The sequence below is a fragment of the Camelus dromedarius genome, chromosome 31 (genome assembly GCF_036321535.1).
Source record: "Camelus dromedarius isolate mCamDro1 chromosome 31, mCamDro1.pat, whole genome shotgun sequence".
Classification (NCBI taxonomy): Eukaryota; Metazoa; Chordata; class Mammalia; order Artiodactyla; family Camelidae; genus Camelus; species Camelus dromedarius.
Genome location: NC_087466.1, coordinates 16740076 through 16763730, shown reverse-complemented (window position 1 = coordinate 16763730; position 23655 = coordinate 16740076). Strand labels below are relative to the sequence as shown.

The 23655-nt window shown below is 40.3% G+C and overlaps 1 protein-coding gene across 9 annotated transcripts in view; it reads right to left on the bottom strand.

Annotated features, from left to right (window-relative positions):
- HECTD4 (HECT domain E3 ubiquitin protein ligase 4) overlaps nt 1-23655 on the bottom strand; it is a 164410-nt gene that overhangs the window by 46299 nt on the left and 94456 nt on the right. For all 9 annotated transcript variants that reach the window (XM_031442742.2, XM_031442744.2, XM_031442743.2 and 6 more), the window contains exons 30-45: nt 22193-22328; nt 21958-22099; nt 21695-21861; nt 18674-18820; nt 17798-17982; nt 15696-15849; nt 14533-14813; nt 14164-14353; nt 12848-12929; nt 11322-11524; nt 10512-10647; nt 9530-9712; nt 8901-9065; nt 8331-8500; nt 7283-7398; nt 46-149 (exon numbers count right to left, since the gene is read on the bottom strand). In XM_031442742.2, coding sequence (XP_031298602.2) covers nt 46-149; nt 7283-7398; nt 8331-8500; nt 8901-9065; nt 9530-9712; nt 10512-10647; nt 11322-11524; nt 12848-12929; nt 14164-14353; nt 14533-14813; nt 15696-15849; nt 17798-17982; nt 18674-18820; nt 21695-21861; nt 21958-22099; nt 22193-22328 — 2561 coding nt within the window. The remainder of the gene's footprint in view (nt 1-45; nt 150-7282; nt 7399-8330; nt 8501-8900; nt 9066-9529; nt 9713-10511; nt 10648-11321; nt 11525-12847; nt 12930-14163; nt 14354-14532; nt 14814-15695; nt 15850-17797; nt 17983-18673; nt 18821-21694; nt 21862-21957; nt 22100-22192; nt 22329-23655) is intronic.

Genomic DNA, 23655 nt, shown 5'->3' with positions numbered 1-23655 from the left:
GCGCTACAGACAGGTGGCAGGCGTGGGGCATTGCAGAGGGCTCACCTGTCTCCGGTCCGCCTGCAGTGGAGGCGGCGGGGGCCGAGCACAGTCCCGATAGAGCATCCTCAGCCTTTCACACTGCACCTCCACAACTGCCAGGCGCTCTCCTGGAAGGGGATACATCAAATATGTGAAAACAATTCCTACAACCCCTGAGAGGGTTCCAACTCTCCTGGAGTAGGGTCAGAGCAATAAAATGCTTACAGAGATTATTCAGATTCTTACAAAAGGGCAAACACCCTGAGACATCTTTGTCTACTATGCATAGCTCAGTAGCGTAGCAATGTGGTCAAGGGCAAAGGCTATGGCGCTGGGCTGCCGGGATTCAGAATCTGGCTCCACGACTCAATATTTACCATCTCACTTCCAATATGAGGGTACTAATAGGGCCTGTGCCTCACAGGGTAGTTGTGAAGAGGAGATGAAATAATACAAGTAAAGCCTTTAGCCAAGTCCTGGCACAGGGCAAACACTCAAGAAATTAAAGATATTCTTATCCTCTAATAAATGAAAGGGATAATTCCTATAATCTAAGTTGAGTTCTTAAAGTCCGAGTTCTTAAAGTCTGCTGAACACCTCCTATAAGCAAGGCACAGCGTTAGATGTTGGACAATACAAAGTGAATACGAGCTGAAGCCCCCACTCGGGGAGGAGAGATAAGACACGTATACACATACACGATAAAGAACAACAAAGCTGGAGCGTGTTATTATGTGATGTAAGGCACAAACACAGGTGCAGATGAGTGAGCACTGACTTCATTCCAGGATCCAGAAAGGCTCAGTGCAGACAGCATTAATAAGTTAGATCTTAGAGAAGGCAGGATTTCAATCCACAGAGAAGGAAGGAAATTTTCACCGGTTTGGCACTACGAGAGTAGTCTATAACAGTCTAGAATCAGATCTCTCAGGAATACCTCACATGATACACAAAAATGCAAAATGGATCAAAGACCTAAAAAATCCCCTATAGCTAAAACTGTAGAACTCCTCGAAGAAAATATTGGTGTAAATATTCATGACTCTAGATTAGGCAATGTTTTCTAAGATATAATACCCAAAACACAAGTAATGAAAGAAAATTAGATAAATTGGACTTATCAAAATAAAAGACCTTTGTGTTTCCACAGACACTTGAAAAAGTGAAAAGATGACCCACAGAATGCGAGGGAACATTCACAAATCGTATCTGACGAGTATATCTAGAATATATAAAGAGCTGTTACAACTCAACAAAAAAGGACAAATAACCTAGTTAAAAATGGGCAGGAAATTTGAATACACACTTCTTCAAAGAAGATGTACAAATGGTTAATAATACATGAAAAGACGCTCATCATTAGTCATTAGGAAAATGTGAATTAAACCCACGATGAGATGCCAGTTCACACCTACTAAGAAGCTATAATCAAAAGACAATACCATTCTTGGCTGGGGTATGGAGTAAGTAGGACCCTCATACGTTGCTAGTGGGAATGTAAAATGGTGCAGATACTTTTTAAAAAAGAATTATTTATTTACTATTTATTTTTTATTGATGTACAGTCAGTTACAATGTGTGGATTTCTGGTATACAGCACAATGTCCCAGTAATGCATGTACATACATATATTTGTTTTCATGTTTTTTTTCATTAAAGGTTATTACAAGATATTGAACATAGTTCCCTGTGCTATACAGAAGAAACTTGCTTTTTTATCTACTTTTATATATAGTGGCTAAGATTTGTAAATCTCAAACTCCCAAATTTATCCCTTCCCACCCTCTTTCCTCGGTAACCATAAGATTGTTTACTATGTTTGTGAGTCTGTTTCTGCTTTGTAAATGAGTTCATAGTGTCCTTTTCTTCCCCTTTCTTTTTAGATTCCACATATGAGTGCTATCATATGGTATTTTTCTTTCTCTTTCTGGCTTACTTCACTTAGAATGACGATCTCTAGGTCTGTCCATGTTGCTGCAAATGGCATTATTTTATTCCTTTCTATGGCTGAGTAGTATTCCATTGTATAAATATACCACAACTTCTTTATCTAGTCATCTGTTGATGGACATTTAGGTTGTTTCCATGTCTTGGCTATTGCATATAGTGCTGCTATGAACATTGGGGTGCATGTATCTTTTCGAATTAGAGTTCCCTCTGGATATATACCCAGAAGTGGGATTGCTGGATCATATGGTAAGTCTATTTTTAGTTTTTTGAGGACTCTCCATACTGTTTCCCATAATGGCTGCAATGGTACTTTTGAAAACTGTTTCTCAGAAAAGGAAGCAGGTTCCTCAAGTTAAAACACAGAACTGCGATAAGACCCAGCAATTCCACTTCTATATATATGCAGCAGAAAACTTACGTCTACACAAAAACTTGTATACAAATGTTTACAGCAGCATTACTCAAAATAGCCAAACATTAGAAACAACATAAGTATTCGTAAATTGATCAATGGATAAATAAAACGTGGTCTATCCATACAATGGAATGGTATTCAGCCATAAAAAGTAATGAACTACGAGATACCTGCTACAACATGGATGAACCTTGAGAACATGATGCTAAGTGAAAGAAGCCAGACACAAAAGGCCACATACTGCATGATTCCATTCATACGAAATGTCCAGAACAGGCAATCCACAGAGACAGAAAGTAGATTGATGGTTGCCGGGGGCTGAGGGAGAGGGTTAGACAGAATGAATATGGAAGATTTTTTTTTTGGTTAGGGGTAGAAATGTTCTGGAATTAGATAGTGGTGATGGTTGCACAACTCTGTGAATATGTTAAAATCCACTGAACTGTATGTACACTTTAAAATAGTAGATTGTGTGTATGGGAATTATATTTCAATTTAAAAAGATGTCTTAGGAGGAATGAAATGTAGTCTAGTAAGAGTAAACCACAGAATTTGCTTAGGATAGTAGCAAGAAAGACTTGCTGACTTATACTTAGCATCTACAGACACTTAGACACCTAACACAATCCAATGTTATGGATTAGACAGCGGTAGGTAGATGAGGCAAAGATAAAACAGTCAAAGTGAAGCCGGGAGTAAGGCCAGGCCTTTAGGTGTGTGTCCAGTGTCCTCTATTTACGCCTGGGTAGGGGACACAAGTCCAGACCTGGGCTTCCCAGTAGCCAAGCCAAAGAGGGAAACTATTCAGTTACAGGATTTGTGGAGACCATTACGTAAGTGCAAGCTGACTAGTCAAAAAGAGCCCAATTATTTTTAATAAACACTTCCCAATCATTTTTGTTAAAATGACTTAAAAATTATTCTGAGAGACTTTACACACAGAATGCTGGGTGATATGGCGAATAACGTCTGTAGCAGGTGTCCTTACAACCAACCAGTAACAAGTGTCACGGAGACACTTCAACGCAGACGGGTGGGATCATACCAGATAACAAAGGCAAAGCAACTCTTAGAAGGAAGGAACAGAAGGAAGCGGGGTCTGTTGGGCAGAGTTGAGGGGTATGTGCTGTGAGGTAGGCTTACTGTTAAGAGGAGACTTTACAGCATTTAGTGTGAGAATAAAAAGCTCCCAGACTTCAAATTCAAGAAAGAAAAGACTGATTGTACTTTAGCCACAGTAACAAATAACCCGCCAGAACTGGCTGTAAATTCATTCCAGTCTATAAATGACAACCTCACATTAGTGACCATGCTTAGGGAAGCCAGCCTCTTGGTGACAGCTCCATGCTCCTGACAATCAGCCACTCAGACTGGGCCTTCAGGAAGGTGACTGTGATGACAACGTGAAAAGACAAAGCACAAGAAGGAAAAGTTTGGAGAATAATGCAGACGTCTAAACATGAGATAAAAAGCACCCGACTTAAGGAGTTGGAGATGAACAGGAAAGGGATAAATTTCAGGAGCATTTCAAAGGAAGACTCAGATATGGCAACTGATTGGATTTGAAAGGACCAGAGAGGAAGTGTCATATCTGACTCAGCGCCTGCGTGTCAAAAACAGTCTGAGTATTAGAACAGGGAAGTTGGAAAGGAGAGCGGACTCCAGAGTAAATGATAACTTTGGTTTCAAATGTGGTGTATTCATGAGGCTGGCAGGGTCTGGTCCTTCTGCGAGAAACAGACACCAGGTCTGGACCTCAAGAGAAGAACTGCCCACAGCAGAAGCCATGAAAGCAGGAGGGAGGGCAGATAAAGCAGAGAAGGAGGATCAGGGCAAAACTTAGAGCAGTTTCTTCAAGTGAGGTGTGAGGACCACTCGAGTCACAACTGCCCAGGCCAACCCTTGATTTCTGACTCTTTGGTGGAGCTCGGAAAGCATTTTAAACTTGCTTCCCAGGGTTTCTTATGAACTTTCAAAGTGTGAGAACCTCTGGCTCAGGGAGTGTGTACATTTAGGAAGGAGAAGAGGAAACAGCGAATCTGAGAGATTCTGGCTTCTGCAAGAGTGTAAAATAAAGTTGAGAACTTTTTTGGTCACTACAAGCCTTTCCTTCAGGTTCACAATTTGGTTCCTATGCTCTTTCGACCAAGAGACCCAGTTAACTTCTAGGGAATATTTCTTCATGGGAAAAAGCTCTGTAGTGCTCCCTTCCTGGGAAGACCAAATGGAGTTAGGCACTCTTTTCCTTGGATTAAGCAGCCATAAAATTTAGATATGAGTGAGTTAACATTACAATGGCCAAGTCTGAGGATTAATTTATCCCAGATGAAGTAAAATAACAGAAGGAATTCATTGACCTTTTTTTCATTTCAGAGAATCAATATATTAGTGCCTATAAATTTTATGACACTTTCATAGAAGAAATTTAAGAAATCTTAATACATTAAAAAAAAATCAAAGTACTCTTTCTCTTCTACCCACCACTTTGAATGTCATTTATTAGACAGTATTTCTTTTGAACACAGACTATGACTCCCTTACAGGCTGTAAGAATCCACTGTTGTGTAATGAAGTAATTCAGATGCAGAGTTGTTTTCGTTTTGAATACAGGTAAATGACTTGGGAATAAGCAAACGTGGATATGTACTTTGAACCTCAGGGCTCTTTCTGGTAATCTAATAAATGAGTTATTAAGGACTGTTAAACTTGACATAGGCATTGTTTTAGAATATAAATTGCTGTGTATAAGCTCATAGTCTTCTCTTTTGTAGCAATTAATAAGAACTTTCCCACACATTTCTTTCCAACTCTTTGTTATGACAGAGTTCTTTTCCACAGGAAAAATGGGTTGAGTGGGTTATTATTAAAACCGGTTGCTCTAAATTATTTTGTACATTAAGTACCAAAGTTAAATTTACAGATCTTATGACCCCTTTATTCTATAAAACGTATAAAAGGTACCCAGAAAGAATCCTACAGAAAAGCAATTGATTCATTCAGCAAGTTACATGCTTGCTAAAATCAGTCAAATATGTCTTAGGATGCAACCCAAGCCAAGACTATTAAAAAGCAGAGTCAGGGAACAAAGGACCCACCTACTACACAAGTACAAAAGTAAATTATGAGCAGATAATTTAGTAACAAGTAAGTTCACCCGAGAAGCTTAGAAAGCAAGCTTCTTTTCTTTTGTTATCTTTTCTCGGGGTCTCTCTGAGGTTTTTTTTTTTTTCTGAAATATAGTTGATTTACAATGTTGTGTTAGTTTCTGGTGTACAGCACAGCATAGTGATTCAGTAATACACACACACACACACATATATATGTTTTTTTCATATTCATATTTTTTTCAGATTCTTTCCCATTACAGGTTATTCTAAGATGCTGAATATAGTTCCCTGTGCTATACAGTAGGACCTTGTTTATCTATTTTGTCTATAGTAGTTTGTATCTGCTAATCCCAAACTCCTAATTTATGCCTCCTTCTCTTTCCCCTTTGGTAACCATTCTCTGAGGTTTTTTAATGGTTGCTGGCTCCACAGAACCACCCTTATTAAAGAAAGGGTATTTGAGAAGTAAAACAGATATAGAATGAAGACAAATTAAAACACAAAAACAAACCAACAGAAATCACTGCCACATGAAAAAGGACAAAAATTTAAGGTCAAAAAAGAGATCAGAGAGTTACTAAAAAAAAGGCAAAAAAAAAAAAAAAAAAAAGCAAACAGCATGAGAAACAGGAAATAATACAGATAACAAAAATGACCAAAAGCAAAAAAAAAAAAAAAAAAAAAGATAAAACTAAAACCGTTAAGGAAGTTAAAGAGATTCATTTCTTACTTACAGTTTATGAAAATTCTAGTACTAAGGCATTGGAGAAATGCTAATCTAACTGTGAACAATTACATTTAGAGTCCAATTACATCCTTGGAGACATAAGGTAAATTTTTCACTTAAAAATACTCAGGAAAACTACCAAATTACAGGAAATTCAAGGACAAAAGGACATGTTAAATGACACCACAGGGCAAAATCTAGACTGCGGGAAACCCTTCAACAAATAAGCTGCAAGGGAAAAAAGATACTGAGAGGAATCTATATTTTACAGGAGATTTAAAAGACACAGCAATGAATTGCAATGGACAAACTTTATTTGGATCCTGATTCAAGCAAACAATTGTAAAAACAAGTATGACTTTATGAGAAAATTAGAAAGTTGAGCACTGACTAGATATTTAATATTAAACAGTTACTGTTAATTCTTTAGATGTGATAATGGTATTGTGGTTATTTTAAGAGTCCTTATTTTTGAGACATTTGAAAATATTTATGGATAAAGTAACAGAGTATCTAAATTTTTGTTTAAAAATAATCCAGGAGGGTGCAGTGTAGATGAAACAGGCTTGGTGAGGAGTTGATAACTGTTGAAACTCGATGATGGAAACATGAGGGTTCATTATACAAAAACAGTCTATTTTTGTATTTGTTTGAACTTTTCCATAAGCAGACACACAAGGATGGATGTTAGTGCCAACTCCTGACTCTGAATTCAAATGTAGCCAATGACAATAGTCAGAAATATCTGCAGCTCTAAGGATAGCTCATAAATAATTCTAATAGAGAAATAAAGGCAATTAGTATGAAAGGGGAAAAGAAAACACTGACATGGTCCAGAAGTTAAACTGAAAAGTGCTGATTTCCTATTTGGCATATAGATCAATATATACCTTTTTGTTTACATTGCTAGATCTGAAATGAAAGTAAATCACGATAAGTGTTGTATTTTGAGTTCAGCTGTTTGATGTGTATATGAAAACAGTTAACATTCCATTATCAAACTGTCAAAGGGCTGATAAAACTCAATAAAATAGAGTAAAAAGGAAAGCAACAGGCACTCACCAGCACTGCATTCCTGGGCTACCAGGTTAAGAACTTCAACAGCTGCTGGACACTGCTGTATGAATTCTTCACAAAATAAGCTGTCTTCTAAAAGCTGGGCCATGACCAGGCATGCTCTTAATGTTAAAAGATTTATAATATTTCAAAGTCATCAATGGTCATTCTCTAAAAAGTCAACTGTGAAAAACATTTCAATCAATTTCATCCCCTAATTTAAACCAGGTTCAAACTCCCCATTCCTCTTGCTTTTTTTCTGAGCTGGACTCGTTTCAAAATACATAACTAACTTCCCTTTTCCCACATAGTAACTGCTGACACTGTGTGCAATCAGAAAAGGGAAGATGGTGGCCATTTCTCTAAATGGAGACACCAAGTGCCAGGTGAGAAGCGGGATCATCTCTTTAACAGCTTTTCCTAAACTGTGCCCCATGGGCAGTAGTAACGACCTGGGAACAAGAGGGATCCAAACGCTTAGAAAATCTGTACAATGATCTCTCTCACCTGATTCAAAATACATACTAGAACTTTCCGAGAAATTTCATTATCAAAAGAGAAATCTGTTGCTGTTATTTAATGGTAAATAAACATATTTGTAGGAAAAGACTGTTTTTCTTTCCAACACAATACTGGTGAACATTGGCTAATTTTTTCCTCATCAGTTTGGAAAGTAATGGACCATATAGGTATGTGCACTTGGAGCGGTCTGAACCACTTTAAAAAAAGCAAAGTGGCAGAAGAATTCCTGTGACAGAACAAAGTTCTTTTACTGAACTTTGTATTACATTCTGAGTGCTTCTTTTCTTAGGGAAACAGCTAAACTTTACTTCCAAGTGCAGAAATTGGGGAACGCACCCAAAATTGCAGAACTCGGGGAATGCAACAAAAACTGTAGTGAATGTAGCATAAGAGACGAGTTTCTGTTACTCAGCTTGGCATGAACATCACACCGTGGACCCACTATGCCCAGAGCAGAAGGGCCCACCAAGGACCCCTGCCTCTGGGGCCTGCACCACCTCAGCACATTAGGGGATCTTTGGAGGGCGCTCACCTTGTCCTTATTTCAGCCAGGAGCCGAACGACTGCCATCACAGGAGCTGACCCATCTCCTGTTGCAGGAAGTGAGGTATGAATAGAGAGACTTCCCTCCTGAGGAAGCAACATGGACTGGACTGCCTGTACTACCTTCTCAGTAATGGACAGTTTATGAAGAGGCAATGCCTGATGGCGGTGGGCGGGGGGGCATGGCAAAAAGTTAAATTCAAGTAGTTAGTTTATAAGAAATGAGGATGTTATTATTATCTGGAGTTAATTCTCAAAATTTCATTAAAAAAAAATCAAATCACCATACAGAAAATTGCAAACTAGACCAAAACAATTAAACATATGGAACACTGTGGAATATTCCTAACCAAAGAAATGAATTTTGTCATCTAGGTGAAAATTTTCACACAAATGTTACTCTAAAGTAATTATGCCCAATCTATAAATAAACATCACAAGTAAAATTTAAGAAAACCAAGTATTTGTGCTTTTATAATGTGTATGTCCATGATTAATCATTACAGTATGGTTACCATTTGCAGTGACATTTTTATGATGCATTTAAAAATCACCTTACCTCTGATCTTGGAACACAAAGTCTAGACAATGGAATAGTCAATGTGTCTGATGCTTGCGAAGTCTTTCTACAGTCTATGGGTGGGAATCTGACTGTGGCTATACCTTCCTGTTCATTGATAGAAGCCACCACTCCGATGCTTCCTGATATTCCTCTACCTAAAACCTAGAGACACAGATGGATTAGTCCTACCTGCCAGCTCTGATGGTGAAAGCAATTACTGATGTGACAAGTGGGAAGAGTAAATTTATAGCTGTCACTATCGGCATTACAGTCATAGTTTACTGTAACAGACACCAAGCTGTGAACACGAGTTAAAATAACAGGTCCTAAACCTTATATCAAGGTGATCACAATACAATATAAATTCAAACTTCCAATTCTAAAATATTGCCAATATTAATGACACCGCAGGATACAAGTATTGCAGTTAACATTATATAGTACTGTACCAATATCTGAATAATCTGTAGCACAGTGTAGACTAGAATTCATGAGTTTCTTAGCCCGAAAGAACAAGGATTTCTGTCCAGCTGGGTGGCTGATACTTGTCTTACGGCCGATCAGTTAATCAATGGAGGCTGATATACAGGGGAGAGTGATGCCTTAGGAAAATGGTGGCTGGTTACCTGAACCTCAGACCCTATCTTGATTGTCTCTTTGAAGCCTCCAAGTGCACACAGTGCGGCGACAGCCTGGCGGGCGATTCTCTGAAGTTTGGCGAGTTTTCGGCCACTACTGCTGCCATTTTCCAGAATGCTTTCTGCATATTTCCCCAGCTGTGGAATGTACATCAGCGCACGAGACAAAACCTAAATATAAGAAGCAGCCCAAGCAACAGGAGTTGAGGCTTTGGTGGTTGTGATCCTCGGGGTGATGCAGTATTTTCAATAGTGCCTGGGTACCAGGTACTAAAAGAATTCCGGATATAGGAGGGGTGAAATAACTATCCGGTGTAACCACTAACATTCTTGCCCTATTTGCCTTATGTAATTACACAGAACAGGAAATACCAACCTCAAACTATGGGATAATCAAACACTGTGTTAGAAAAAAACCTTTAAAATGAAGCAAAAATTTATCTGAAGGAAAACCATCGCGTCACACTGCCTACACCTCAACCCCATTACCTTTAGGACATGTTAGAAGGTTTTCACTTGAAGAATGACTGTGGGAAAAGGGAAATTGATTACTGAACTCTAGTTTTCATGAAACTTAGAGATGAATCACTGACAGAGCACTCAGGGAGTGAAAATCACACAGGGGCCTCCTTAGGACTTAGTAAGTACACTTAACAGATCCAGTAAAGCGAGGCTGTGTGATTTTCTGATGTCAGTACCAGGTACACATAAGCAAGGAGGAGAAACAAGGAGCACCATTCTTTCCCTGAGAATACTGTTCTGTCTTCTGTGAAGTCAGAACTGGCAGTGGCAGGAGATGTAGGTTAACAGAGTTGAAATTGCTAAATCAAAGCAAACTTCAGAAGAAACACAGTTAATGAGTCTATCTGGCCAATCTGGGGGAAATCTCTCTTTATTAAAATGTTCCTTGCTAGAAGAGAACATTAACTTCTGTCTGGCTTCCTCAGTTAAGCAGTAACTGTGTACTAACCTTCTCTGCTGTCGTGGTCCATATCTGAGCAGCGTTTGACTCAGGTGCCATCAGCAAGCTATGAAGCAAGGCGATCACTTCGGCAGCCATGCTGTTCGCCACATGCCCACTGATGAAAGGTCGGACAGGGTCAGTCCTGCAAGCGTCAACAGGGAAAAGTGTCACTGCCCAGTGACGGTGAAGACAGGAGAGAAATGGCCTCCAGGGTTAGCATCATACGGAAACATTTCTATTTATATCAGAAAAAAGTGGGTTTCAGTGACTCCCATTCTTTCTGGTAACTGAAGAAGCCTTTAAAACAATGGCTCAAACTTTAAGTGTATATAAGACATCAGGATAAAGGAGAGATACTGTGTTGTTTGTGCTGCTGGCCAGCAGGTACAGAACACCTCACATGAACACCCAGGGGCAACCCTCATTCATCCTTTCTCCAACTAGAAAGCTTCTGTGTACAGTTGGGATGGTGACAAGCATCGCTTGGAAGAAGTAAAGGCAGCAAGGCCAGAGTTTACTATCACTGCTCAAAAAAACTGTAGCTGATGTTCCTGGTGATGACCTTTTCTCAAAAAGATGACCCTCCGGCTACAGACATCCAACTCAGCGCTGAGTGCCACCGTGTTCGTCCCTCACAACCTCGATCCACCTGGACGGTCATCACTCGCCAACCTGACTTTGAGAGCAACAACTACAACTTATGGGCATTTTGAGCCCTCAGTCCTTGTTTCCAGGAGGTCAAGGGGAGGATGTAAAATTAAAACCCTGAACATGAGCCCTTTACTAAGTAAGCTTCGTTCCTGTGAAAGGTTCTACCTGGCAAGTTCGGAGTTCCTCTCTCGGCAAATGGAGGTTTGGGCGGTTTTCTTTTTGTCCCCTGTGGACAGTCCACTCACAGTCTCTGGGTTGACCGATTCCACGGGTGGCCCGACGCTGACAATGAGGCCCGACTGTGCCCACTTGGTTGCTTTCCGCAGAGCAGCGGCCGCCTCTTCTGTGATCACTTCACAGCAGCCACCCTGGGGGGCAGTGTGAAGACATTCATGATATTCTTTTTCACTCAGCTTGATGCTTTTAAGAATCTACTTCCCCCAACTGTCAAAGCAATTCAGGCTCATTTTGATAAATTCAAATATTAAAAAATTATGTGTAGAAAGTAAAATCTCCACAAACATCCCTTGTCCAAATCCTGACTATTCAGAGATAATTGTTAGTCCTCTAGAATTTCTTCCATGCAGGTTCTGACATACACACTCATAGGTCCCTACTACACACAGTTTTTTGTTTTGTTTTGTTTTGTTTTTTTCCCCATTATACACAGTTTTGCTTTCTTTTTATCAGTTACCAAGACATCATGAATTTTGATAACTGATATCATTCATCTGCTATCATATCATGAATATCCATGTCTACATATCTAGATCCACCTGATTATTTTTTACAGTTGTACAGTATTTCATTAGATGAATGTAACAGTTTCTTTAAAAGTCTCTGTTTATGGGCACATGGATATTCTATTTTCTTTTTTTTTTTCAAACAGAACTGTGAAGAACACGCTTGTCTCTGGGTATTTGAAAATGCCTGTTTACCCTCACCTCGGCAGTCATGGGTATCACTAGTCTTTCTTAACTTTATCAGTGTGACAGGTGAAAATGATATGCTACTATTGTTTCCATTCCTCTATTTATTGTGTAATTTGTGAGCCTTGGCATATTTTTATATTTTTATGGGCTATATGTCTTTATTTCTTATCTATTATTATTACTCTTTTAGCCTTTTACCCTATGATCACTTTTAAAGTATTTTTAGGTTGTGAATCTTCCTTAACAGAGCTAAAAAAATTCCTAGGTCAGGGGGCGGAGGGTGGGAAGGGATAGACGGGATTTCAAAATTGTAGAATAGATAAACAAGATTAAACTGTACAGCACAGGGAAATACACACAAAATCTTATGGTAGCTCACAGAGAAAAAAATGTGACAATGAATATATATATGTTCATGTATAACTGAAAAATTGTGCTGAACACTGGAATTTGACACAACATTGTAAAAGGATTATAAATCAATAAAAAATGTTTAAAAAAAAAAAGAAAAGAAAATTCCTAGGTCAAAACCAAGAGCTCTCTTTTACCTTTTAACTTTAATGATTTAACTTTAACTTAAATTGATTTTGACTAGTTCTCTTGAAAATGGCCTCAGTTAAGCCACTAACTTCACTTTCTCACTCTGCCTCTTTGTGGGAACTTGAAATTAAAAAAAAATTCCTCCTGAAAACCTGGAGCATGGCAAATGTCCTTCGACTGTGTGTCTTGTCAGAGCAGGTTCCTCCACACTGGGGTTACCTTTGTCATGTCTCGGTCCATTTTCACCACCTTCTCCATGTTGGCACCAGTACCAAGTCGGAAGGGCCGTCCTTCTGAGCTGCTAAAATGGGAAGGCAGAAAGAGGCAACGATCTTACAGGCACGGTCAAGGCGGGGCTGCAGGCCGTGACACAACCTGCTAATAGTCCATTATATGCACAACAGACTTTTCAAATCCACAGTGAGACTCAACTTTTCAAAAGGAAATGATTCATTATTGCTTAATTACAGCACTTTTAGGGATCAAAACAACAGCTATTTTTAGAGTTATAATGATAACTAAAAACCGACATGAAAATGACACACAAATTTACGAGCTGAACAAAGTGACCATCTGAACCTAAAATAAAGAGAAGGCCGGCACACAGGAGGCCTTGGTAAGTGAGCTAAATCCCTAGGTGAGGGGATTTTAACAGCTTGGATTCGTGCCTTGGTGTAAGTAGAAAGAGTGGATCTTTCTTTCTAATAATTCAGCTCCCCTTGCCTCATAAACCTGGCTCTCCAAAAAAATCTGTCACCAAATTTGTACTATGACGTTTTGCAATGCCCAGGACTGTTTCTTGGAGATTTCCTCATCTAAGTGCTGACCTGCCCTGGCCCTGCTTGGTCCATGCCCGTTAGTGCTTTCAGCTGCCATGAGGGCAGACAAGGGACACAATTATGTAGATGACACCATCATCCAATCACTCATCTGAAGAGAGGACTCTCCCATCGGAGACATCAACACCTCTTCTAAATTCCCTTGTGTGTTGTGGCAGGCCCTCCCGCTGTCCTGGATTCCACTAACAGGGCCCTGTAGGTTTGTAATCTTTGGGCAATAATTATCCTTTAACTTCCTTTCTGAGCCATCATACCATTCATACTTTGAAAAATTAAAGGTTTAAATTAGTTTTTTATTTCTTCACCTCATAGTCAATGGTATCCCTAAAGTTACCAATGGCTGAAGGATGCCAGTAACTGAAAACGAAGCTGCATTATTCCTTCTCAGAGCCCCAGTCACACTGCAGACTCTCCGCTGGACACAAATGATACTTTCTCAATGGGGCTTTCACTCTCTGTTGGTTTTGGAGAGACAGTAGAGTTGTGGTTAAAAGCTTGGTTCTGAGGTCAGGGAGACTGCATCCACATTTCAGCTCTGCCTGTTTCTCCATGTGTAACAACAGGGTGAGAGTAAGAGTGGCTACCTCGCAGGGGTGGTAAGAGGGCTGAGACCGCTGAGACCTGTAAGGGGCTTACTCAGCACAGTGCCTGCCACGGGGCTAGCGTCTGAAGACACGCAGCTACTACAAGCATCACCTTAGTAACGGCTGGAGAACTTCGTGGGATGACTGGTCTTCCCGCTTGTGGATAAAGATAGAGAGCTTGCCATCCACCGCTTCACTCTCTTCTCCAGGATCTTTATCTCCTTTTAAGGAACTCTTGGGACTGGTTTTTGTCAATGTGGTGTCGGGTTCGGAAGCGGTTGGAGAAAGGACTGTCTGACATCCTTTAAGTAAACAGAAAAACTACCAAGTTGTTTGCGCAGCAACCTTGTACAGGGAGAGCACTGGTTTGGGAATTTCTCTTCCTCCCTCTTGCTGGCTCTGCCCCTCCTGCCTCCTCTCTCCCTTTTATCACAGGGAGCACAGTGCCTCAGGGCCTTTCTCCGTCCAGGAGGCTACTCACCTGGGACCACGTAATCGGCCAGCTTTGCTAAGAGCAAGGAGGCGATCTTGGACGCTGGGTCGCTGGGATCCTCCTGCTCGCTGTTCAGGGAGGGGACGGAGTAGCTCCAGGGTGGGAGCTCCACGTTCCCACAGTCTTCCACGCTCATGAGCGGGAGCGCTGCCCGGCACAGCTGAAGAATGATAAGAACCAGCTTTGGGGATGGGCGCTGGTCAAGCAGCAGGGAGAGGAGTTTGGACACACAGGCTGGCTGGCTCAGGATGGCTTTTCCTATGTGGCTCCTGGAGAGGGAGGAAGACAAGGCACACAACGCTGGGAATGTTGAGCCACAGAAATTCAGAAGCAGGAGTTCCCTAAATGAGGTTAAACAAACTGCTGATTTCAGATTTCGTGAGGAAGACATGGATTTAGAAATATGTTTTTATGAAGAAGAATCGAGGTTTTTTGGTGAACATCTGATGAAAGCTCATAACTGACCAATAATACTTAAAAAGATTTTTAAATATTTTCTGATCCCTGACGTTTAACTTAATCGAGATCCTATAGTTCAGCACGATTCACAGAGCACCAAGACTTGGAAACCCAAAAGAGGAGGCTTTTAGTTTAGTCTTTTATTCATTTTTAAGGAGTGCTTTAAGATTAAAGAGATAATACAGTGTTGTACTGGCCTCAACAGTCTGGGACCTGCCATGGCAGAAACCAAAGAATAAGCAGCCTGAAGTGGACAAGCTTTTGTGAGCCTCACAGCTCACACGTGATTAAACCTCCACAGAATATCTTCTTTTTAAGACACAGCATGAGAAGATGAATTAATTACAGGTCCTGATGGATCACTCTTTAATCTTGCTAGAATGAGGAGAAAGATTTTTGGTTACTGAATTCAACCGCATTGACTCAGAAGGCTGGCAGCTGTTGCCAGCAAAGTATTAAAGCAAATATATTATTTTGTGATGTAGGTTTCACTTCAATAATTTTCACATTTTGTGACTAAACGTTGTTTTTCAATGACTTTACTCTCCTGTCTCTCCTGAGGCAGGAGCATTTCAGAACAGCCCGGTGATTTAGATGTTTCTAAAGACAACCACCACCCAAAGGAACCCCAAGCATTCAGAGGAGAAGCACCTCCCTCCCCCCACCCCCCCGCTCCAGCGGGCCTTCCGCACCTGGAGAGGTCATTGAGAAGACTCAGGACATCCTGCAGAGCGTCGTTCCCCGCAGCCTGGTTGCCACAGCACTCGGTCGCTCGGGCAAGATGGTTCGTGAGAAGGCTGGACACCTGACGGGCCAGACCTGAGTGCACAGCTTCTGTGGAACCGCCTTCAGAGTTCGAGAAAGACAAAGCACAGTGAAAACCTCAGGACGCCACGGCGAGCCGGCAGGTGTGGCGAGTCCTGCCCCTTGGCCTCCCTGCATTAAAGCTCCCCCCATTAAAGCTCCCCCCTTGCCCAATTCTTCTTTAACTGCTCAGTATTTCTTAGCCATTCAATTAGTATCTCCTCATTAGATAACAACTGTACATAAAAAAGGTAACAGTAACTTGAAAAATGATTCAATGCTGGGGAAAGACATTATTCTTAATTAAAATTGAATATAATTAATCCACACAAAACCCAGGAACATACTTTGATTGACAGAGAAGTATCATTTTACTGTAATGAAAACATCTTGATTTTTTTTCTAATTGAAGCACAGTTGATGTACAGCATAAGTTACAGGTGTACAATATAGTGAGCCACATTTTTTAAAGGTTATACTCCATTTACAGTTACTATAAAATAGTGGCTATATTTCCTGTGCTGTACAATATATCCTTGTAGCTTATTTTATAGATAATAGTTTGTACTTCTTAAGGCCCTACCCCTGTTTTGCCCCTGCCACTTCCCCTCTCCCTACTGATAACCAGTGGTTTGTTCTGTGTATCTGTGAGTCTGTTTCTTTTTTGGAGAACATCTTGATTTTTGACTCACACCTTAACTCTTCTCCAACAAAATAAAAGACCTTTTTGGATCTTTCCATTTTCACTATAAGTTCCAGAGCCTCCCTCAAGCATCTCTTGTAAAAGCCACAAAAATTATTTGTTATTTACTGTTCATTCTGCTTGGGAAGTCTTCTTCATCCTTTAAGAAGAACTTCCATGTCACCTTCTTTGGGAGGCTTTGCCTGATTCCTAGCACAGCTGGTCTGTGGGAACCTCTACGCTCCGCTCCCACAGCACTTTGTGGGCACCTTGATCATGGCATTGGTCTACTTCCCCAACTGGACCATAATTTTTAGGGGAGGAACAATACCTCATTCATCTTATGGCTGGCTCTCAAGACAACAAAATGCACAGTGAATGGATAAACAAACAAGCTATATACCTGGGATATTATGGAGATGTTACCCTTCAAGTTTACTTTTTAAATTGGATTGCTGACTAAAAAATATAATTTGGAAATTGCACCTCAAAAGTGCAACTGAAAAAAACATTTCATAAAAATATTCATTTGGACACTGTTAGCAATGCTGACAGGAAGGAGATAAAAGATGCCTTCAATTTCCTGGGGTTACTGTACTCCTTTCAGTGCCTACTGTCCCTCCCTGCTCGCTCTGCTTTACTGAGGCATGATTAGCAAATATAATTGTATATATTCAGATTGTAGAATGTGACTTTTTAAAAAGCTGTACAACATAATAATTTAATATGCAGATATACTGTGAAGTGATTACCACAATCAAGTTAGTTAATACATCCATCACCTCACATAGTTAGCGTTCTGTGTGTGTGTGTGTGTGTGTGTACATGGTGAGAACAAAAGACTTTTTTACAATACAATAAAGTATTATTAATTACAAGCACGATGCTATACATTAGATCCCCAGAACTTGTTCATTTTATAACTGAAAGTCTGTCCCTTTGAACAGCATCTCCCCATTTCCCTCTGACCCCAAACCCTGGCAACCACTATTCCACTCTCTGCTTCTAGGAGTTTGGCTTTTTCAGATTCCACACATAAGGGAGATCATTACAGTATCCTTCTTTCTGTGTCTGGCTTATTTCACTTAGCATAACGTCCTCCAGGTTAGGATGCTGTTTAATGCCCAGTGTAGCTGTAAGTTTTCACAGAACCGTGCCAATGAAGAGGCTCCCAGGAAATCATTAATTGATTAAACCAATTTAACTGTGTAATTTAATATAGCCTTTCTTTCTCCCATCCAGCACAAATACTTAATAAACATATTGATGGAAGAAACTGATGCGTTAGAGAGGAATCCTGCTTCTTACCTTCTTCTTTTTCCCATTCAACACAGCGGTTGGCAAGCACCTGGAAGGCTGCCCAGGCCATAGTGGCCACCTTCTGCTTCTTGGTTTGTTTCTCACTGGAGCTGGACTCGGTCTGACTGCTCAAGCTACACAGTCGATCCATAAGCTGAACAAGGCCACTGCGTACCAGGCACTTCTCCTCACTCCTGGGCCAGGCAGAAAGGGTCAAGAAAAGAAATGTAACCGACTGGCCCTCAGGAACTTCTCACTTAAGATTCAGGTTATCAAAGGGGCATAAACATGTCAGTAGAGTTCTGTGTCTACACAGAACTTAGGATACGACCATGTGTAAGTTGAACACAGAAATTTTTTAGAATGAGATTTCCTTCATAAATAATGAACTTCAAGTTCTGGTTAGTTCATACTGAATAGCAAAGTAAAACTCGAAGGAATCAACACAAGGTCACCATAATAATAGAAAGAAAAAACCAAACATTTTACCATAAGAGGATTCAAAGAATGACTGCATGAGTTCTTGACATCTCCAAACTATTAATCAAGTAACTAAGAGAAGAAATAAGTGTGCATATGCAAAAACTTTGCCTAAAATATAAGTAATCTTCCAGGAACATTTTTCTTTCCTTCAAACCTCTCCATTTTGACAACGTAATATAATCCCTAATGGGGATCCACTTTTGATCATGTAGGAACTCAACAATCAGTAATTTACATAGTAACTTTAGGTGTCTGTCAGGAGATGAGCTCATTTAATGAGTGATTAGTGTCACTGGATAATCAAAACTAAAAAATCCAATTTTTTTAATTAAAAAATATTCCCATTTAATCAACTACCTTGTGGTGTAACATACACACAATGAAAAGCCTTTCCTTGCTTACCTGGTGTAAGGTATGGTGCACAAAAGTCCAATGCTGTTGGCACACGCGATAGGGTAACGAGCGCACAGAGACACAACGGAGGTCATGGTCTCGCCAAAGGCTTCCTGGACCTGCTCGACCATCCCACCACAGGTCAGTTCTTCAATTCTAGGAAACAGAACCAAAGCTCAGGCTTCCTGAACCATGTCAAGAATAGTGAGCAATAGTGAGCCAAAGAGCAGGGGAGTTCTTCTGAGCAACCCAGGAGTGTCTGGATGAATCCAGAACTGAAGGAGTCTTGGAGATCAGTGTTCCCCAAATTGCAGGACCACAGAATGCTGTCGGGCAGGATTTCTAAGTGTGCCTCAAAGACAATGCTCACTCTCAAGTGATGTCTGGGAAATCCTCAGTTAGGTAAGCAGGGCTCCTCATTCTAGCACTACTCAGAGCCTTTTAAGTTCAAAGCTTTTCATATCTCTAGGTGAAAAGAATGGAATCCAACATTTCCCAAACTTATTCAATAAAGAAACCATTTATTTGAGACGTGCCTATAATATCCCACATCACGCTGAATACTATAAATCCAATTGTACTAATGAGAAAACCAAGTCACAGATAGATTAGCTCAGTGTCCTTTTCATGTTCACAATCCAATTATTAGCAGAGTACGAGAGTCCAGTTGATATGAAATAAGACTTTCCCAATGTAAAAACACAGCCCGGGACAGATTCAGTAGCAACTAAAAGTAGTTGAAAACTGGAACTATCTGACTTATTTACAGAGATATACAACATGATATTGTTTATAATAGCAAAGACAAATAAATTAAACCTAAGGTTTAAAAACAGGAAATTGGCTTAATAAAGGTTCAGGAATCTGATGCAGTGCTAGACGACTACTAGAAACATGATAGGAGATCTCTCTGGTTAGAATGAAGACTGAACAAATAAAATAAAACCTATTAATGTTTTAGTGTAAGATACTGGATTTACAGGTGATTTTTATTTTATGCTTTGGGATTTTCTGCCTATGTTACAGATGTCTGGCATATGACATTAATAATGTCATGAGAGAACTGTAATGAGGGAAAAAGGAATAATGCTGCCACTGTTATAGAGAAAATATGCTGGAAGTAAGCTGTGTAGTCATTAGTGTTACGATGCCTTCTGGGCACCCCTGGGGGTGGGTGGGCATGTCATCAGTCTGGCCAATGAGCCAGAGCTCTGACAAGGAGCCTGACAGCTTCCAAGATGGTGATCTCCTTCTCTGTCCTGGGCTCTCTGTGATTGCCATGAGCCAAGATGGACCTGCGATGGACATGAGCAAGAACTAAAATTTTGTTTTTTGAGCCACTGAGATTTTGGAGTCGTTTTGAAAGAATAACCTGGTCTCTCCTGACTGACATTGAAATTTCTCAAGACATTCATGTTAGCTCTTCCTTAACACCTTTTCCTCCAGCCACTGCCTTCTGCTTGTTGGTCAGAATTCCTCAGAGTTGTCAGGAGACCCAAGCAGCCTCCAGCAGCTCCAGCCCAATACTTATAGAGAATATCTTTTCTATCTGAATATTTTTAAAGCCCAATAGGGAACTAGTGTAACTCCTCACAAATAAGTTATAAACCCTTCTTCAAAGTTAGTATCTACAGCTATGTTTTTAGAAATTTGATCCAATAAAAATAAGTACAAAAGTATACAAAAATATAGATATAAGGATGTTGACTGCAGCACTACTGTTAATGCAAACCAAAACAAAACAGGAATAAAGAAGGAAGGGAGGATGGAGGAAAGGGAGGAGAGAATGAGCGAAAAAGAGAAAGAAAGAAAGAATGAACAAATGAACCTACGTGTCCATCAACAGGGAATGAGTTAAACAAAATACAGCCATCCATAAGATGGCAGTCCACAAAGTTCTTTAAAGCTATAAAGCAAATCTACATGTATTAATACGAAAAGATAGAGATATCCAAGACACATTGAGTAAAACAACTCTGACTACAGTAAGGTATTTGTAATAGAATCTGAATAGACTTTTAAAAACATCACACACAAACACCCCTATGTGTACAAAGAGAATGAAACGGCCATTTATGTATGTGTAGTTGATACAACAAGCTCTTAATGAACAGAGTTCAATTTAGGAAGGGAAGGAAGGTAAAGAGACTTACTTTCTGCTATATATGTTGAATTTTTTTTTTATTAAATCAGGTACCAGTTGGTGTAGCCACTGTGGAAAACAGTATGGAGATTCCTCAAAAGACTAGGAAGAGACTTACCATATGACCCAGGACTCCCGCTCCTGGGCATATATCTAGAAGGAACCCTACTTCAAAATGACACCTGCACCCCAATGTTCACAGCAGCACTGTTTACAATAGCCAAGACATGGGAACAACCTAAATGTCCATCAACAGATGACTGGATAAAGATGTGGTATATTTATACAATGGAATACTATTCAGCCATAAAACCCGACAACAAAACGCCATTTGCAGCAACATGGATGTTCCTGGAGAATGTCATTCTAAGTGAAGTAAGCCAGAAAAAGAAAGAAAAATACCGTATGAGATCACTCATATGTGGAATCTAAAGAAAACGAAAAAACATAAATACAAAACAGAAACAGACTCATAGACATAGAATACAAACTTGTGGTTGCCAAGGGGGTAGGGGGTGGGAAGGGATAGACTGGGATTTCAAAATGTAAAATAGATAAACAAGATTATACTGTATAGCACAGGGAAATATATACAAGATCTTGTGGTAGCTCACAGCAAAAAAAAAAATGTGTGACAATGAATATATGTATGTTCATGTATAACTGAAAAATTGTGCTCTACACTGGAACTTGACACAACATTGTAAAATGACTATTACTCAAAAAAAAAAGTTAAAAAAAATCAGGTACCAGTTTTATAAAAATACATTATTTCAGGGGAAAACATTAGCAAATGCCACTGTCTATGATTTGACCCCAAGAATAATCTTTGGAATGACTTTAGCCCATTCCAGACAGGACAGTATAAACTAACAGAAACAACTGACCTGGGGCCTCCCTGAAGGACCATGGTTACCGGACCCACGAGGTGCGTCACTCCCCCGACTCGCACGGCAGCCGTCAGCAATTCCCGCATGTGCACCAGGGCCTGCTTGCGAGTGTTTCCCCGCCGCCACCTTGTCTGCGCGGCCAAGAGAAAGCTACTGCTGGACACCTGAAATCATGAGAAGGAAGCACACCTGACTCCTGCTGTCACAGGAACCTCACGTGTTCGCTGCTACGCATCTGTAATCGGCAAAACATGACGTACAGCTTGGTCAGGGTTGGTGCCGATGAAAGCAAACAGCTGCCCCAGCAGCACGCTGTAGGTGGGCTTGTCCCTGCTGTCCTCGATGGCCAATGACTGCAGGAGCGTAAAGGAGCTGCTGCGGTGGCTGGTCACGTGGCGCCGCCTACGGCCAAACAAAAAACCCGCTCAAGGAATGTGTTTCGATGAATGTGCTCAGCCACATGTGGGAATCCAACCTTGGCCAGTAGCCATTCACCTCTGATTTGCTCTAGTAAATTCCAAATCTTCATTACCAATCATTTCCAGGTCAGAAGGAGCTGACATGCTGCGAAGAAAAACAGGCTGCCGCACAGCATGAGATATCACCTTTGTTTCTGAGGCTGATTTACAAGCTGGAACAGAAAGGAATAAAAAGGTTGACGTACCTGCTATCCTATTTGTAAGGACAGCAGCAACCGGAAAAAGTAACACGAAACTACCAAACTGTCTGAGAGGGTCTTCGCTTTCTGTGAGCTTTCAGCCACCAAACCAGCTAGCCCAGCACACAGATGATCTTTAGGCCAGTTTTTTAAAGCCTCAAATATCAAACGTTGAGGCTAAAAATTATTTTAGCTTAAAAAAGTAAAATCTTTTTATTAAATTGGGTTTCCAAAGAAAGACTGAAAACTCATTTGATTTCATAACTATCAATGTTCACTTTAATATAAGCATTCTAAAAAGCAAGAGAGGGAGGCGAGGGTATAGCTCAATGGCAGAGTGCGTGTTTAGCATGCACAAGGTCCTGGGTTCAATTCCCAGTGCCTCCACTGAAAAATAAATAAATAAATAAATCTAATCACACCCCCCCCAAAAAAAGTTAAAAATAAAAAAATAAAAAGCAAGAGATGACAGAGAAAGTAAGTTCTGGAAGCAGAAAATCTGAATTCAAATAATTCCAGATCCATTTTTTTTCCAGAGATGATCTTTCTTCCCCTTTTAATCATAGATTTACTTATCTGACTTATTGCCATTTGGTGGCACCTCTGCTTTGATCATAGCTGGTGTAAATAACACACTTCAGTATGAAAACGAATATACGTACGTATATGCACGACTCAGATATTGTGCTGTACACCAGAAATTGACACATTGTAACTGATTATACTTCAATAAATAAATAAATATATATATTTAGCTAGAATCTGACTGGCCCTTTCTATAAGATATATACATCTTAACCCTATCCAGGGAAATAACTGTTTTATAAAACAACACTTTAATGGAAGAAGACAAAACTACATGTGAAGATTAGCTAAGAAAAAAAGAGGTTAAGAAAGTTGAGGTCATTTCGAATCTGTCTTAAGAATGTTATACAGCTTCAATCTAAAAAAATTATAATTTTTGAAGACATTATTCTCAGGAAACTACCAGTTCATCGTGTCTAATGGTAAGAGCCTCTTGGAAAGCATCACCAGCCTTACTGAGTGGTTAAATCTTTCATGGGACCTTTAATGAACCAAGGGCTAACGTGGCCAGGGATGTGGTGTAGCAGACCATCTTGGCAGGGGATCATGCCGGTCACTTGGCGCACCTGCCCTGATGTTCTCAGGGAGGGGGACCCTATTACTAGGGTCAGAAACCTGAGACTCATCCTAGACTTCTCTCCACGTGACAGGAGCCCTGGGCAATCAGCTGGGATGAAAACATGCTCACTTGCTCCACAGTGTCCACTGGGCAATG